This window comes from Microchirus variegatus (genome assembly GCF_963457635.1).
Source record: "Microchirus variegatus genome assembly, chromosome: 18".
Lineage (NCBI taxonomy): Eukaryota > Metazoa > Chordata > Actinopteri > Pleuronectiformes > Soleidae > Microchirus > Microchirus variegatus.
In genome coordinates this window covers 6,064,718-6,078,767 of record NC_139819.1, presented here as the reverse complement: position 1 = coordinate 6,078,767, position 14,050 = coordinate 6,064,718, and the positions used below count along the sequence as shown (strand labels likewise).

Below are 14,050 nucleotides of genomic sequence, written 5' to 3'. Positions count from 1 at the left end.
TTATTTTTTGCAAAACGTACGACGAACAACCTGAAATAGCTTAAGAAAAAGAAGAGCAATTTCCAAAATATTATGCCTAAAATGGTATCTGTAAATGAAAAATATAATATTTTTAGTGCTAGGCGTCAACGTTGGCGCACGTTAACGCGTGACGCGTTTCCATGACGACTGACCGGGAAAAAGACGCGTCATGTTTACGTGCCGCGGCACCGGAGCCCAGGCACCGTTTACCAGTTAGCTCAATTAGCTGCGTTAGCTCCTTTAGCGCCGTTAGCGCGCTCCTACAGTCGAACCGGAGCGGTTTGCGTTTATTAAACGAAAAGAGCAGCGCTACAAATAACCAGCGTACCTGTGTACTGCGTATGCGTGTGCCTCTGTTTTTGCAGTTTAGCGCTAACAATCGGGAGTAGCGTTAACATGACGTCACGCGATAACATTAACATTGACGCCGTTAATGTGCCCAGCACTAAATACTACACAAATTCATCCTGGGGGCCCAATTGGACCCACTGACGGGCCAGTTCTGGATTTTGGATCATGTTTTTCCATCACTTTATTCGTCTTCTATTGTGTACTTGATTCTTCTCTTATTTACAGGTCAAAGCCAGGGGGCCGGGAACTGTCGAGCATATGTAAGCATGCAATAGTAATTAGACTTAGAAACTGGATTTGGTACAATTTCACTCGGGGAAACGTTGTATTTTAAAATTCCAATTTTCATCAGCGCAAGACGGTCATTTCTTAAGTAAATTCCCTGAGGATCAATAAAGTATTTCTAATACTATACTATTACTATTATAAACGTACCAAATTGCTCTACTTGCCCCCTAAATATGCACATTTTTTTATACCAGAAAATGTTGTATACTTTCCACTGGGAACAGAGCCCTCTCACATACAAGGGCTTTTTCCATCTCCGACAATTTATTGGCAACACAATGTGGACATAAGTGATTCAAAATGCAAAAAATACAAATGAATAAAATATCACAAAAATCTGTTTAATAGTTAAGTTTAGCCAAAGGGCTTCGTAGGAGTGCATGGTTCTATATCTTGTTGATGTGGAAACTAAGGCCCTGGCCTGTGAGGATCCAGCCCTGCAGGCTGCCTCGGTCCGCCCTCATTGTGCATACATACATACATACATACATGGTCTAGAAAGCAGAGCTTTATCAGCACCTAATAGCCCAAGTCAGCACAAGCAGCACAAGCAGCAGCAGCGTGGGGTGGTTATGCGTTGCGACTGGCACACCAGCTGATATTGTCATGTGCGATTAGGGCTGTGCTCATGAGCCCGTGAACTCATTCCTGTGGCATCAAAGTCGACCCCGTCGTCGCCTCCTCCTCCTCCTCCTCCTCCTCCTCCTCCGCCTCTTCCTCCTCCTCCTCCTCCTCCTCCCTCCATTTATATCCTCTCTGGTGCCCTCTCGTTTTTTCCCTATAGGTTTTTCCATTTCCCATTCAGCCGTGTCATCTCGCAGCACACCCACGCGGCGGGACCTTAGCGAACAGATAACGCGTCGCAACGCGGACGAGTTCAGAGGCGCAGCTTTTTAACAGGCAAGGCGGGCCTCGAGCTGATAGGGGGGCCCCCCGACACTCGGAGCCTGAGGGCTTTTTTTTACTGAAATGTGCAGTGACCAGCCGCATCCCCGTCCCCCTTAAAAAACAATGGGCGATTTGCAATGACATCTCAGTAGGAAACCCCCCTAAAGGGGCCCCACCTCACTTTAACCTGTGTGAAGTTATCGTTCTGCAAGTTTGAAAAATTGAGAAGATTATTTGCAATGTAATGCATATCTATATGTTTTGTTCAGTTATTTACAGTATTTTTTTGTTCTATATATTTATATTGTTTTATAATGTGGGCTCTTTACAGTGTAATGTACATATTTTTTTTTTACATAAGTTTATATAGTTTTTTAAAAGCTATTTACAGTATTTTATTGTTCTTTACATTTATATTTTCACATACTTTTTAATTACAAGGTTTTCCATGTTATTTCATTCATTTTGAAAAAAAATTATAATAATGGGGGGCCCCCTGGAAATGTTTTGCTTAGGGCCCCTACAGACTCTAGAATCGCCTCTGGACGAGTTCAACTGGTTTTCATTTCCAAAACAAATCTCTGCTGCAGCTTAACTGACCTCATGCCGAAGGGGGTCATCCACATGTTAGCGCTAGAGCCAGTTCGGTGCTCCAAAAAAAAAAATTGTTTTGTCTCAGCGTCTTTCTGCAGATGATGACAAGGCTGATAGAGAGGAACAAAGAGCGGCTCACTGTGAGGCGAGTTACGGGGGGGGGACATCACAAAGACGACGAGCAACGACAGAGAGCCAACAAAGAAACACGGGCGACCTGAAAGATTAATGTCACGTCCTTCTCCCTCTTCCCGTCTTTGGGAGAATACGCCGCGTCGTAACACCGACGGCGAGCGTTCACGCGGTCATGCGTAAACTCAAGCAGACGCACACATACACACAGAGTGTTGAAAGTGAAGGAGCCCAGAGGTGGAGTTTGTAAGTGCACACAGAGATAAAGGAAAAAGCCAGAGAGTGGGAGAGATGAGGGGGGAGGGGGGGGGGAGGCTGCAGGCGCCTGGGCAGGCCTGTCAGACCGGAGGAAGTGCTGGTGCACAGGCCTGCAGGTAAATGGAAGAAGAAAGGCGCCTGCAGGCTGCCCGAGGCGAGCCTGGGCCCTTCTGTTCTATCATTTAGAAGACAAGTCCTCCACTGATTCCCAATTAATATTTAACACCGTACAGACAACAAGGCCCTCACTCCACTGCAGTGCACATGCCAACGAGAGGAGGAGGAGGAGGAGGAGGAGGAGGAGACATAAAATGAGTTAAAGGTGCCATATGTAAGAATGTGGCCAAAAAACAGTTACTACATTCAAATTCAAAACACGGAGGTCTTTTAGGTTTCGTTTTCTGACGTAACTGGCAACCCGTGGTTGCTCGGCAGCTGAGGCTCTACTGACTGCAATGATTGGTAGACGGGCGGTAGGTGGCGCCACATGCCAAAACATGATTTCAAAACATACATAAACATGATTTGCAGTCTGCAAAACATTTTTTTTAATGCAAATATTTTGTCTGTACTGTTGTTGTTGGTGAGTTCAGTTTGTTATATGAACATTATTCCTGAGTCTCTGTGACGTATTAGGAGGATTTTATGGCCAGTTGCTTTAGATTTATTACATGATGCACCTTTAATGTTGACTTTACGGGGCAGAGGTTTAGCATGTTTGAATTCCTGCATTTCCTACAGATTAAACCCTTTAATTATTAGGACCACACGGTGGAGTAGTGGCTTAAACTGCATGTAGTTTGCATGTTCTGGGTTTCCTGGTACTACAAGACACTACATTGTGTTAAATTGAGTATAAGAGTGAATGGTTGTTGGCCTCTGTGATGGACTGCCGTTTGACCCCGCCTCTCAGCAGTGATTGTTTCCCCCCCCCCCCCCGCGCTCCTCATGTGGAGAATAAAGCACTAGACCTATAAATTAATATTATATCATTCTATTAATTTATCCACGTGATGAATCATTAATGTGGTATTAAGTCTCTCGAGGTATTTGGGGTTTATTGGGTCCAACTCACTTTTTAATAACTTCAACAAAGCATTATTTTATTTTCTCTTTTAAAGTTACCCGTGAGGGTAATAATAATAACATTTTCACTGCCCGGCAACAACAGAAATATAAAAGCAACTTTACAAATGAGATAATGCTCCACAATTGATCGTAAAGTTTGTCAGAAGAAGACAATTTTTATAATGCGCGATAGTTTGTGAGAATTTCTGAAACACGCGAAACCTGGAACTACAGTGTTTTTTCTTCATTTAAAATTGTTAAAACGGTATTTGCACATGCAGTAAATTGTAAATAACTGCCTAATATTGAAAGTTATTCTGGAAAAATTAGTAAAAGCACTTTAACATTTTAGGTACAGAGCATTTTCTGGCCCTTTTGTATGGAAGAGGATTAGGGCCACACAGGAAAAAAGGACTTTAAATCAGACTTTATTCTCAAAATTCTGACTTTATTTTCAGAATTCAGACTTAAAACTAAGAATTTCTGACTTGAAAACTCAGAATTCTGACTTTCTTCTCAGAATTCTGACTTTCTTCTCAGAATTCTGAGTTTAAAGTCAGAATTCAGACTTCATTCTCAGAATTCGGACTTTAAACTAAGAATTTCTGACTTTAAAACTCAGAATTCTGACTTTACTCTCAGAATTCTGACTTTATTCTCAGAATTCTGACTTTATTTAGAATTCGGACTATAAACTCAGAATTTCGGACTTTATTCTCAAAATTCAGATTTTAAAACTCAGAATTCTCCCTTTAAATCTCAGAATTCTCACTTTATTTTCAGAATTCTGAGTTTTAAAGTCCGAAATTCTGACTTTAATCTCAGAATTCTGACTTTAAACTCAGAGGTTCCTGTGTGTTTCCGTTTTGAAGCTTAGGTGTTAAAGGGTTAATCTTTTGGCATGAAATGTCTGTAATTTATGCCACAAAAATATTGCATAAGGTTGCGAACTGACTTTTTAAATGTACAATACTTTTTTTGAGTGATTTGAATGTATAACTTTTTGAAAAAAAACTTATTACATACCCTGTAAGCACAATCACTGAACCATGACTGTGCATAATAAAAAATTAATTTCCATTTGGATAATTTTTATAATGAAGAGTCCACTCAAAGAAAAACTCCTCTAGCGTCCAGCAGGGAGCGTGCAGCACTTCCTGAACGGCTCTCTTGGTCGCTCAGCGCTGCGATGGCACAGACTGTGTCATTTCCTGTGGGACGGCAAGTGACTGCGGACTCTCATCCTCCACATCCCCCCCCCACCACCACCCCCCCCAGTCTCTGGCAGGCGAAGACAGAGGGTGTTGATGCCTCGCACCTGGGATGTCCAAATGCCAGCTCGGTGGCTTTTTTTTGGAAGCAGTAACCTGTTTTTGAACCAAAGTCCCCGCTGTGACCAAAAAACTAAAGCTGAGCTTTCCCCGCTCTTCCTCAAGCTCACCACCTAAGGAAATAAGATTGCGCGCCCCCCCTCCCCCCCCGTGTTCACGGCAGAAGGCAGAGAGGGCAGATCGAAGGCACGGCTCTGTTGGACGCCCACAGGCCCCCGGAAATGATCCTCCGTGTGCCAGCGCTGACAGAAGAGGCTGCAGCATGTTAGAGAGAGGCAAACACACCAAACAGCCCAATATCACACATTCCTGTCTCTCAGAAAGAGACGCCCGCAATTCTTCAAATACCACAGAGCTTCTTTTTTTTCTTTTTTTTTTGTGTAAGGCAGCAGCGATTGTGACGGAGGTAACCGTAACGTCACTATTTAATATGCCTTACGCAGACCCTGAGCGATCTCCCCAAAAAGGAGATTTCATAAGCAGACAATGAAGGAGGTACGGCGGGACGCCTGTCAATCAACTTTCGCCCCGCGAAAAGAATACCTCATGACCTCTGCTTCGCTGCTGCAGACGGTGGAATAATGACAATCTCTGTTGCGGGCACTCTGTGGAATTCCAAATGGTAGACAGAAAAGGAGGCAGTTCAATCAGTGGAGAAAAGGTCAAGTGCATGCAGAAGCTCTCCCTCTCTCCCTCGCCGTCTTCATTCCTTTTCCCCTAGTTCCACTTTATGCATGCCCCCCCCCCCCCACCTCCTGCCTCCAGAGCACTGAAGCTATCAGGGTAAAGGTTGTTATTTCTGCTGCTGCTCCAGCTCCAGACCACATTTTATTATTCAAACTGAAGATACCGTCACATAATATAGTACCAGTTCAAAAGTTTGGGGTCACCCGATACAATTTTTGTTTGTGTTTTCCATTAAAAGTCACACTTTTATTCATCAAAAGAGTTGCAAAATGGATAGAAAATACAGTCAAGACATTGACAAGATTAGAAATAATGATTCCTGCACAAGGGTTTTTCTAATCCCCCAATAGCCTTCTAATGGGCCTCTATACAACTATTACATTAAAAACCAGACGTTTGCAGCTAGAATAGTCGTTTGCCACATTAACAATTTGCATTTCTGATTCATTTAATGTTATATTCATTGAAAAAAAGTGCTTTTCCTTCAAAAATAAGGACAATAAGTGACCCCAAAAGTTACGAGAACATCCGCTAATACCACTGTAGGTTTGGAGACTAAAAAACAAAGCACACCGATGGCAGCTCTGACTGCACCGGCACATGTCATGTCCCGAGGCTGTGTGTGTGTGTCTGTGTGTGTGTGTGTGTGTGTGTGTGTGTGTGTGTGTGTGTGTGTGTGTGTGTGTGTGTGTGTGTGTGTGTGTGTGTGTGTGTGTGTGTGTGTGTGTGTGTGTGTGTGTGACAAGGCCAGGTTGTCTCTGTCGATCAAGCCGACCGACGCAGACTGAACCTGGGATATCGGGGGGGGGGGGGGGGGCCTTGTGAGAGCGTCTCATCTACACCTGCACCGACTGGCACCTCGGGTGGTGTCACGGAAGGTTACGGCTGCAGGCGTTCACCTTGCATGTGTGTGTTTTTTTTTCTTTTTTTTTTCTTTTTACACGTGCGCTGCAAGAAGCCCAGATTTGAGGACACGTTTGTGGCCGACTTGAGGTCTTCAGCTCAGTAAATCAATCGGTAAAAAGAGTTTACAGAATGTTGCTTTCACCACAGTTGCATTAATCATGATGTAAAAAAAAATCGTTGCTGTCTTCATTAGGGTTTCAAGAGTCATTACGAAGCGACCAAAAGTATGTTAAATCACCATGGGCGTGCGCGCGTGTGTGTGTGGGTGTAAGTGAAGTTAGTGACACTAGGGAAACGCCCCGTGTTCAGCCCAATCACAGGTGTTTGTGTGGTAAACCCAACGCAGCATCTACAGCTGGAGTTAAGAGTGCAGACTAGATCTCGCTTAATCGATTACACATTTGGTCCAGAAAATGTCAGACCTGGAAATGAACGATGTTCTCAAATGTCTTTGTTTTGCCCACAAACCAAAACGATTCAGTTTTTAATGATTTCTTCGTTATGTAAAGAAACCAAGAAAATATTCACATTTAACCCTTTAAGGTGCTACTCAACCATTTGGTTCGACCACACTTTAAGTCACTATATCTCATTGAAAAATGCATAAAGCTGAAGTCACTAACACTTAATGTGACTTATTTATGAATTATGAAAACCAGTTTTATTATGAACAGACGTCTCAACCGTTTGGTAGATTAGGCCTGTATCTGTAATACTGCAGGGTCTAATTTCACGTTATTGTTATCATAAGTAAATAAAATAAAAATAATTTTGCTTTTTTCTTGGTGCGTACCTTAAAGGGTTAAGAAGCTTAAAGCAATCAGAAATCTTGTTTTAATAATGGAAAAAACGCTTCAAACCGATGAATCAATCATGAAAATAGTTGATTAATAAAGCGATGAATTGTTTCAGCTCTAGTGCAGACGTGCAGGGCGCTCGGTGACACGGTGGCATTTTTTTTTAGAAAAATGTCAAGCCGGCACAAAATGTATCTGCTGAGCAATGAATAAACAAATAAAAATCCCCCAAAAAAGTCGTTTTTTTGGGACGTAGCCGAGCAGAATTATCGCCATCAACCGGGCAAATGAAAGGATTTTGACACAGAGATTTTCTCGGCTAATGAGAGGCGAACGATTCACAGTCTGGGCTAAAGGAGGAAGGAAGGTTGAGTGGTGCAGGGCTGTTAAACTCACCCTTGAACTTTCAGACACACAGTGGAGGACGACAATCAAGGATAGTAGTGAGTGAGAGGGGGGTGGGGGGGGGTGTTGGGGTGGCCAGGGTCAGTGGCATCCATTCACCCCCTCCTCCTCCTCCTGCAGGGCCATTCTCTGTCATCTGTCTGGATGGGTGCCCTCGCTTTGGGGGGGGGGGGGGGGTGGACAACACGACGAGAGAGGCCCTGGCTCCACTGCCATTGCTGCCTTTCATGTCTCCATCTAGGGCAGCGGTAGAGAGACGTGAAGGCGAGGACGGAGGCGGGATGCGGGAGGCGGGAGGCGGGGTGGTGTGTGTGTGGGGGGGGGGGGGTTGAGCTACAAATGTCACCCATAAGGGGGGATTTAATTAAAAATGACAGGGGCTGGCGCTGGAGAGTGCAGCCACATATGCGCAGAATTTGGGGGCGCAGTGAAAGCAAGTGCCTATGATTTATAATTCAAGTAACGCTCCGCTCTCCTTTTAATTCTACGGCCAACGAAGAAAAAAAAAAAAAATATCAAAAGGCCGCCCCTGTGAGGCTAATCCAATATGATATTTTTAAGGGCAGGCGGTCAATGGCTTTTTGAAAAGCCAGCTTCTCCGTCTCCCTTTTTCTGCTTCTCCCTCTCTCTCTCTCCTCCTCACTTGTCTGAGTCTCCCCATCTCCCTCCCTCCCTCTCTCTCTCCCCCCCTGCACTCTCTCCGCTCTACAGTACCTCCTCACCCACCACCACCACCACCACCCCCTCGAGCCCAGACACAGAGCGGGGCTGTGATAATGGAAACATCCCGCTCTCCGCCTCCCATTTCTCCTGCTAAGCTCTGTGCGCTTGGGGGAAATTGATTGTCTGGCGAGCCGATCTCAACGCTTCCAGCTGATGGTAGAGCCAGTTAAGTCCTTTTTTATTGAGGGGTATGAGGGATTTTTAATGGGAATCGCATCAATGAACTGTGCAGCCACTTGGCATCTGCATGCAGGGGCTTTTTCTGGAAAAAAACAAACAAACAAAAAAACCTTGCCCACTCATGTTCTCTGACACTTAGAGACCGGAAGTTCCAATTAACTCTGCTTTTTTTTGGTGTGTATCTGCGGCACTAAAGTTTCCCAAACATTTCACGCTGGGTTTTATTGTATTCTCGGGATCTGTAAGTGGTCTTAAAAAGTCTGGAATCGTGCTGTAAGGATCCTGAAGAGCAGATCCTCCTGCTCCGGGCACTAGTCTGGGCACATTCCGTTGCGTACATTGAACCGCAGAAGAAGAAGCACGTTCGCTGTGGAGGTTTTTCACTTGCGACAGTGTCTTCTGACTCTGGGTCCGACTCCGGGTCAAAGGGACTGCGGCGGGGAGAGTCGTGATGAAGCCATTTTTAAACAGCTTTTTGATAATGAGTAGCAGTTCATCCACTGTTCCAGAGGGGGGAGCTGCGCTTCTGAGAGCTGATGTGCTTATTACTAGTCACTCTCACCAAGACAGTTGGGAAAGCTCTCGTTGGCTGGCCAATCACGACACAGTTCTGTCTTCTGGGGGTGAGATTTCAGTCTGAAACAGCGCGGCTGACGAGAGCTTCAGTGAGGAGAGATTTGGATCGGCTGGATATGCAGCAACACGTAGGTTTTTGACCATAAAAACAAGTTAATGTACGCAAGTAGACCTCCATTACTCACATATATGTGACAGTAATGACAGCCTCACTTCCAGGTCATTCCTTTTCTGTTTCCCTCACTCGCTCTACTCTGGTATTCAGCCTCCTATTGTGAGACCAGGTCACCTTATTAAACATCCTCCGCCCTTTCCATGTTGGCACAAATTGGGCCACGGACAATCAATCACGGGGACCCCACCACCACACCTTCTGGGCCCTGGATGAACAATTGGCTCATTGAGGCCAAGAAGTTGCACAGTGGTAGAAATCCAACACTTGCCCACATACCCTCCCCTTCTTGCTTCCAAGGACAGAAAGGAGCCTATTATGTTCAAATGTCCTCATTATGCACCTTAAGCCAGTCACTGTGGTATAGTCTGTCAATCAAAGGTCTAACAGGTGGAGCTGGAGAGTCGCACAGAGAGGGTCAGTATAGGAGAGGAAAAAGGAATACTGGAGACTGTCCTTTTTATCTATTGATTCGAGTCCTGACTCCCACTGGCCGCTCCTCAATGAAAGAACCCTGAGAGGAAGTGGGCTAATCCTGCGAAATTGGAAGGAGGGAATCGATTAAGACTGCTGCCGAGGACTCCCTCCATCCCTCTCTCCGTCTTTACCTTCTCTAATTCTATTTTGCACTGTTCCCTCTTTGTCCTCCCCGTTCAACTTCAAGCACTCTGAGAATCCTCATTAGTGAGCCCTGTTGAACCCCCCCCCACCACCCCCACTCAGCTGAAGTGTGGCCCTTTTCAGACGCACCTGGAGGAGCACTGTTTATCTCGCTGCCGCCGCCGCGCTCTGTTTCGCAAACAACGAAAACGGCTCGGGATGAAAACGTCCGCGCAGAGCCGGCGCAAAAACAACATCCAACATCTGAGGAGGGAGGCAGCACCTTTAGTCACCTCGCTGTTTCCGACTCTATTTTGCTCTTTGTAAGAGGGAAACCGGGAGTGTGATTCTGAGCCGAGGAGTAACTAATTGGCCGGCGTGGCGCTGAGAGAGGATCACGCTCGAGCACAGTCGTTTCATTTCTTCACCCGGAGCCGATCAGAGTCTCTTTAATGCCTTTCAGTGGGCTGCTTATAGTCCTGCGTCAATATCACTCTGATGAAGAAGTACAGCGCTGTTCCCAGTGAGCTTCTCTATAAGCTGAGGTAAAAACGGATGGGTTAGTGCTTCCCCTCCCTTGCTGCCCATCTATTTAATTCACTTGAGTTAAATTGGAGGTTTTCCATGTAAACAAAGACTTGATGAGCATTCAGGTCAACGGGGAGGAGTGGGGGGGCGACGCTTCTTTCTACTGCCAGAAAAACTGGAGGTCGCTGTGCTGAAAAAGCCTCGCTATCCATATTCCTGACTGCAGCAACTCTCTAATCCCAAACTGGTAAGAACTAGTTTCGTCGGCTCCGTAAAACGTTTTCAAACCTTCGCTCGTCTCTGTCCCTTCATGCCGTTTTGTGAGCGGAGACGGAGAGGGCGGCGCTCGGGGAGCAAACAGAGCAGCTGTCATGCTTTACAGGGCTGGGTTGGCCACAGTCAGGGCCAGACACTGTAAATGTTTACAGACCCTCAGGGTCACGCGGGGGGCCCGGCGAGGCACGTTAAACACTGTCTGCCCAGGCCCCCCGGGTTGCCACAACTGCACAATCGGCTCCGGCTCAAACAGCCCCTCCCTCTCGATGAGTAGCCAAACAGCGCTGCGATACGAGGTCTAAGTGCAGAGCTGTTTAGAATTCCTCAGAGTAGAAACAAACGGAAAGCAGGAAAGTCAATTTTCTCCTTTACTTATTCACAGTCAGGGTTAACTACCCGTTTCTATCCGTCACCATGACCAGCAGATGAAGCACAAACGACAAAACACACACACACGTTGTCGACTTACATTTCCGTCCGAGGGCTTGCGGAGGCTCCAGGGTCTTGCTGACACACACCGGGTGCTGGGGTGGAGGGTTTTGCCTCCTCTGCAGACAGGCCAGCATGGCGAGGTGGGCGCGGTACGACAGCCGGGGGAGTTCTAAGGCCAACCTGAGGGGAAAAAAAAGAGCAAAGAAGAAGAGGAAGATATGAGCGTTCCGTTGAGTGAAGAAGCAGAATGACTCAAGGTCAAAGCTCCACGGCTGTGTGTCTGGTAAAAGCCGGCAGGAGCTGGCTCTGGGTACGCTAGACGGGCGAGGTTTTCTCACCCAGGATTTAATTGGGAAAGTATGCCTACAGCTGCCTGCCCCTCTCAAGCTCTGTGTGCTGAATGATAAACACACACCTGCACCGGAGCAGCACAGTTTGACGCGGGTTCAGAGCACAGTCACTGTGCAGCCCTCACAGCCATTCAAGCGCATCTCCTGTGTCTATGAAGCGCGGTCCCCAAAACAAACACACACACACACAGAGCGTAGAGAGAGAGTATAGCAACACTTTGGCACATTCCTTCCAGGGCAGTGTGTATGTGGTGATTGATGGCATTATCTATGGACAGGGCGGGGGGGCGGGGGGGTGGGAGAAAAAAATGGTAATGCTGAGAAAACAGCAGTCTGTCTACTCACAACTTAACATGCAACAGCTCCGGGGGACTGTCAGGAGAGGCCTGCGGGGACTGAGCGGTGTCTGGATGTATGTGCTGAACTGTATGGCTGTGTGTGTGTGTGTGTGTGTGTGTGTGTGAGAGCAAAACGCGATGGTTCGGGAGGGGGGGGGGAGACTGCCAACCGTACATCAGGACTGGTGACGGCACTAATCAATCTCCCTCCAGGCCATAAATCTCTTGCTCTACACTCCCCCCTTTTCCACCTTCACTCAGGAAAAGGGAGGCAGTTGCTGCTAGTTTCCTCTCAAAAAAAAAGGAAATTCATATATATATATATATATATATATATATATACACACACACACATATATATATATATATGAACCTTCAGCAATCGTGGAGCTTGCAGGGCATCATTCATCAGCGAGATACCAATGTCACACAGCACAATGATGACTGATTACAAAGTCTTCTACTTTGGATTATGTACCAAATGAGTGAAAAGCCAAAGCAAAAAAAAAAAAACATTTAGGTCCAGACCATAAAGTGCTTTTATATGATAAGGATCGAGATTCACTCGTCCATAGTTCACTTAGCGGGGCCGCCCCCCCCCCCCGTTTTGGTTTCCTGGAACATGTGCTCTTACCGTGTTATACTGTACAGTAAGATAATAGCAGCCCTCTCTCTCTCTCTCTCTCTCGCGCGCACACACACACACACACACACACACCTCAAACGCCCAACACGAACCCGAAGCAACTCTCTAATCTGGACTCTTACGTGTTTGAGCCTCTCGTCCAAGAAATGCATCGACGGAAAAACACTATTGCTTCCATCTGGGCCTCCTCCCATATTAAAACAAAGAACAGAAGCGAATATTTCATCTCTGCCGTCAGCGCCAGCGTCTCCTGCCATGATGCGTGGCAGATTATTGAAAAATGATTTCTAACGTTGCCTGTCACAGGCTTGTCCCCCCGTTATTTATTTCCTCAGTGAATCACTAAATGAACATTTAGCCACCTGCCACCAGTCCATTACTTAGCTTTATAGATTATCATTTTAATATGAAAGAAAGCAATTACAATGATTACAACATAAATTAATGTCAGCGCGTGATGCACCGGGGTCCTGTTCTTACTCATTGAGAGAATAAAGCAACAATATAGATCACAGAGTGGGGAAAAACATCAAAATATTACGCCTCGAACCAAAGGATTTAATCACAACAACCTTTGCAAATGAGAAAAACGCTCTTGTAGAATTTACCAAGGTGGAAATTGATGTTAAACTACGATACCATGATATTATACTTTAAAGTCAGGGGTTTTGTGCAGGTTATATCTATTGAAGTATCTTAGTATCTATCTATCTATCTATCTATCTATCTATCTATCTATCTATCTATCTATCTATCTATCTATCTATCTATCTATCTATCTATCTATCTATCTATCTATCTATCTATCTATCTATCTATCTATCTATCTATCTAAGTATCTATCAAAGTATCTAAGTATCTATCAAAGTATCTATCAAAGTATCTAAGTATCTATCAAAGTATCTATCAAAGTATCTAAGTATCTATCAAAGTATCTATCAAAGTATCTAAGTATCTATCAAAGTCTCTATCAAAGTATCTATCTATCTATCTATCTATCTATCTATCTATCTATCTATCTATCTATCTATCTATCTATCTATCTATCTATCTATCTATCAAAGTATCTATCAAAGTATCTAAGTATCTATCAAAGTCTCTATCAAAGTATCTAAGTATCTATCAAAGTATCTAAGTATCTATCAAAGTATCTATCTATCTATCTATCTATCTATCTATCTATCTATCTATCTATCTATCAAAGTATCTATCAAAGTATCTATCAAAGTATCTATCAATCTATCTATCTATCTATCTATCTATCTATCTATCTATCTATCTATCTATCTATCTATCTATCTATCAAAGTATCTATCAAAGTATCTATCAAAGTATCTATCAAAGTATCTATCTATCTATCTATCTATCTATCTATCTATCAAAGTATCTATCTATCTATCAAAGTATCTATCTATCTATCTATCTATCTATCTATCTATCTATCTATCTATCTATCTATCTATCTATCTATCTATCTATCTATCTATCAAAGTATCTATCAAA

The 14,050-nt window shown here is 44.6% G+C and overlaps 2 protein-coding genes across 2 annotated transcripts in view; one reads left to right on the top strand and one right to left on the bottom strand.

Moving 5' to 3' along the window:
• The window catches only part of fam222aa (family with sequence similarity 222 member Aa), a gene marked incomplete at both ends in the record, with an annotated part of 59,737 nt that overhangs the window by 12,146 nt on the left and 33,541 nt on the right, over window positions 1-14,050 (bottom strand). Inside the window, 1 exon segment of the mRNA XM_083904963.1 lies at window positions 11,251-11,393. Coding sequence (XP_083761089.1) covers window positions 11,251-11,393 — 143 coding nt within the window.
• The window catches only part of git2a (G protein-coupled receptor kinase interacting ArfGAP 2a), a gene marked incomplete at its 5' end in the record, with an annotated part of 114,478 nt that overhangs the window by 92,801 nt on the left and 7,627 nt on the right, over window positions 1-14,050 (top strand). The window lies entirely within an intron of this gene.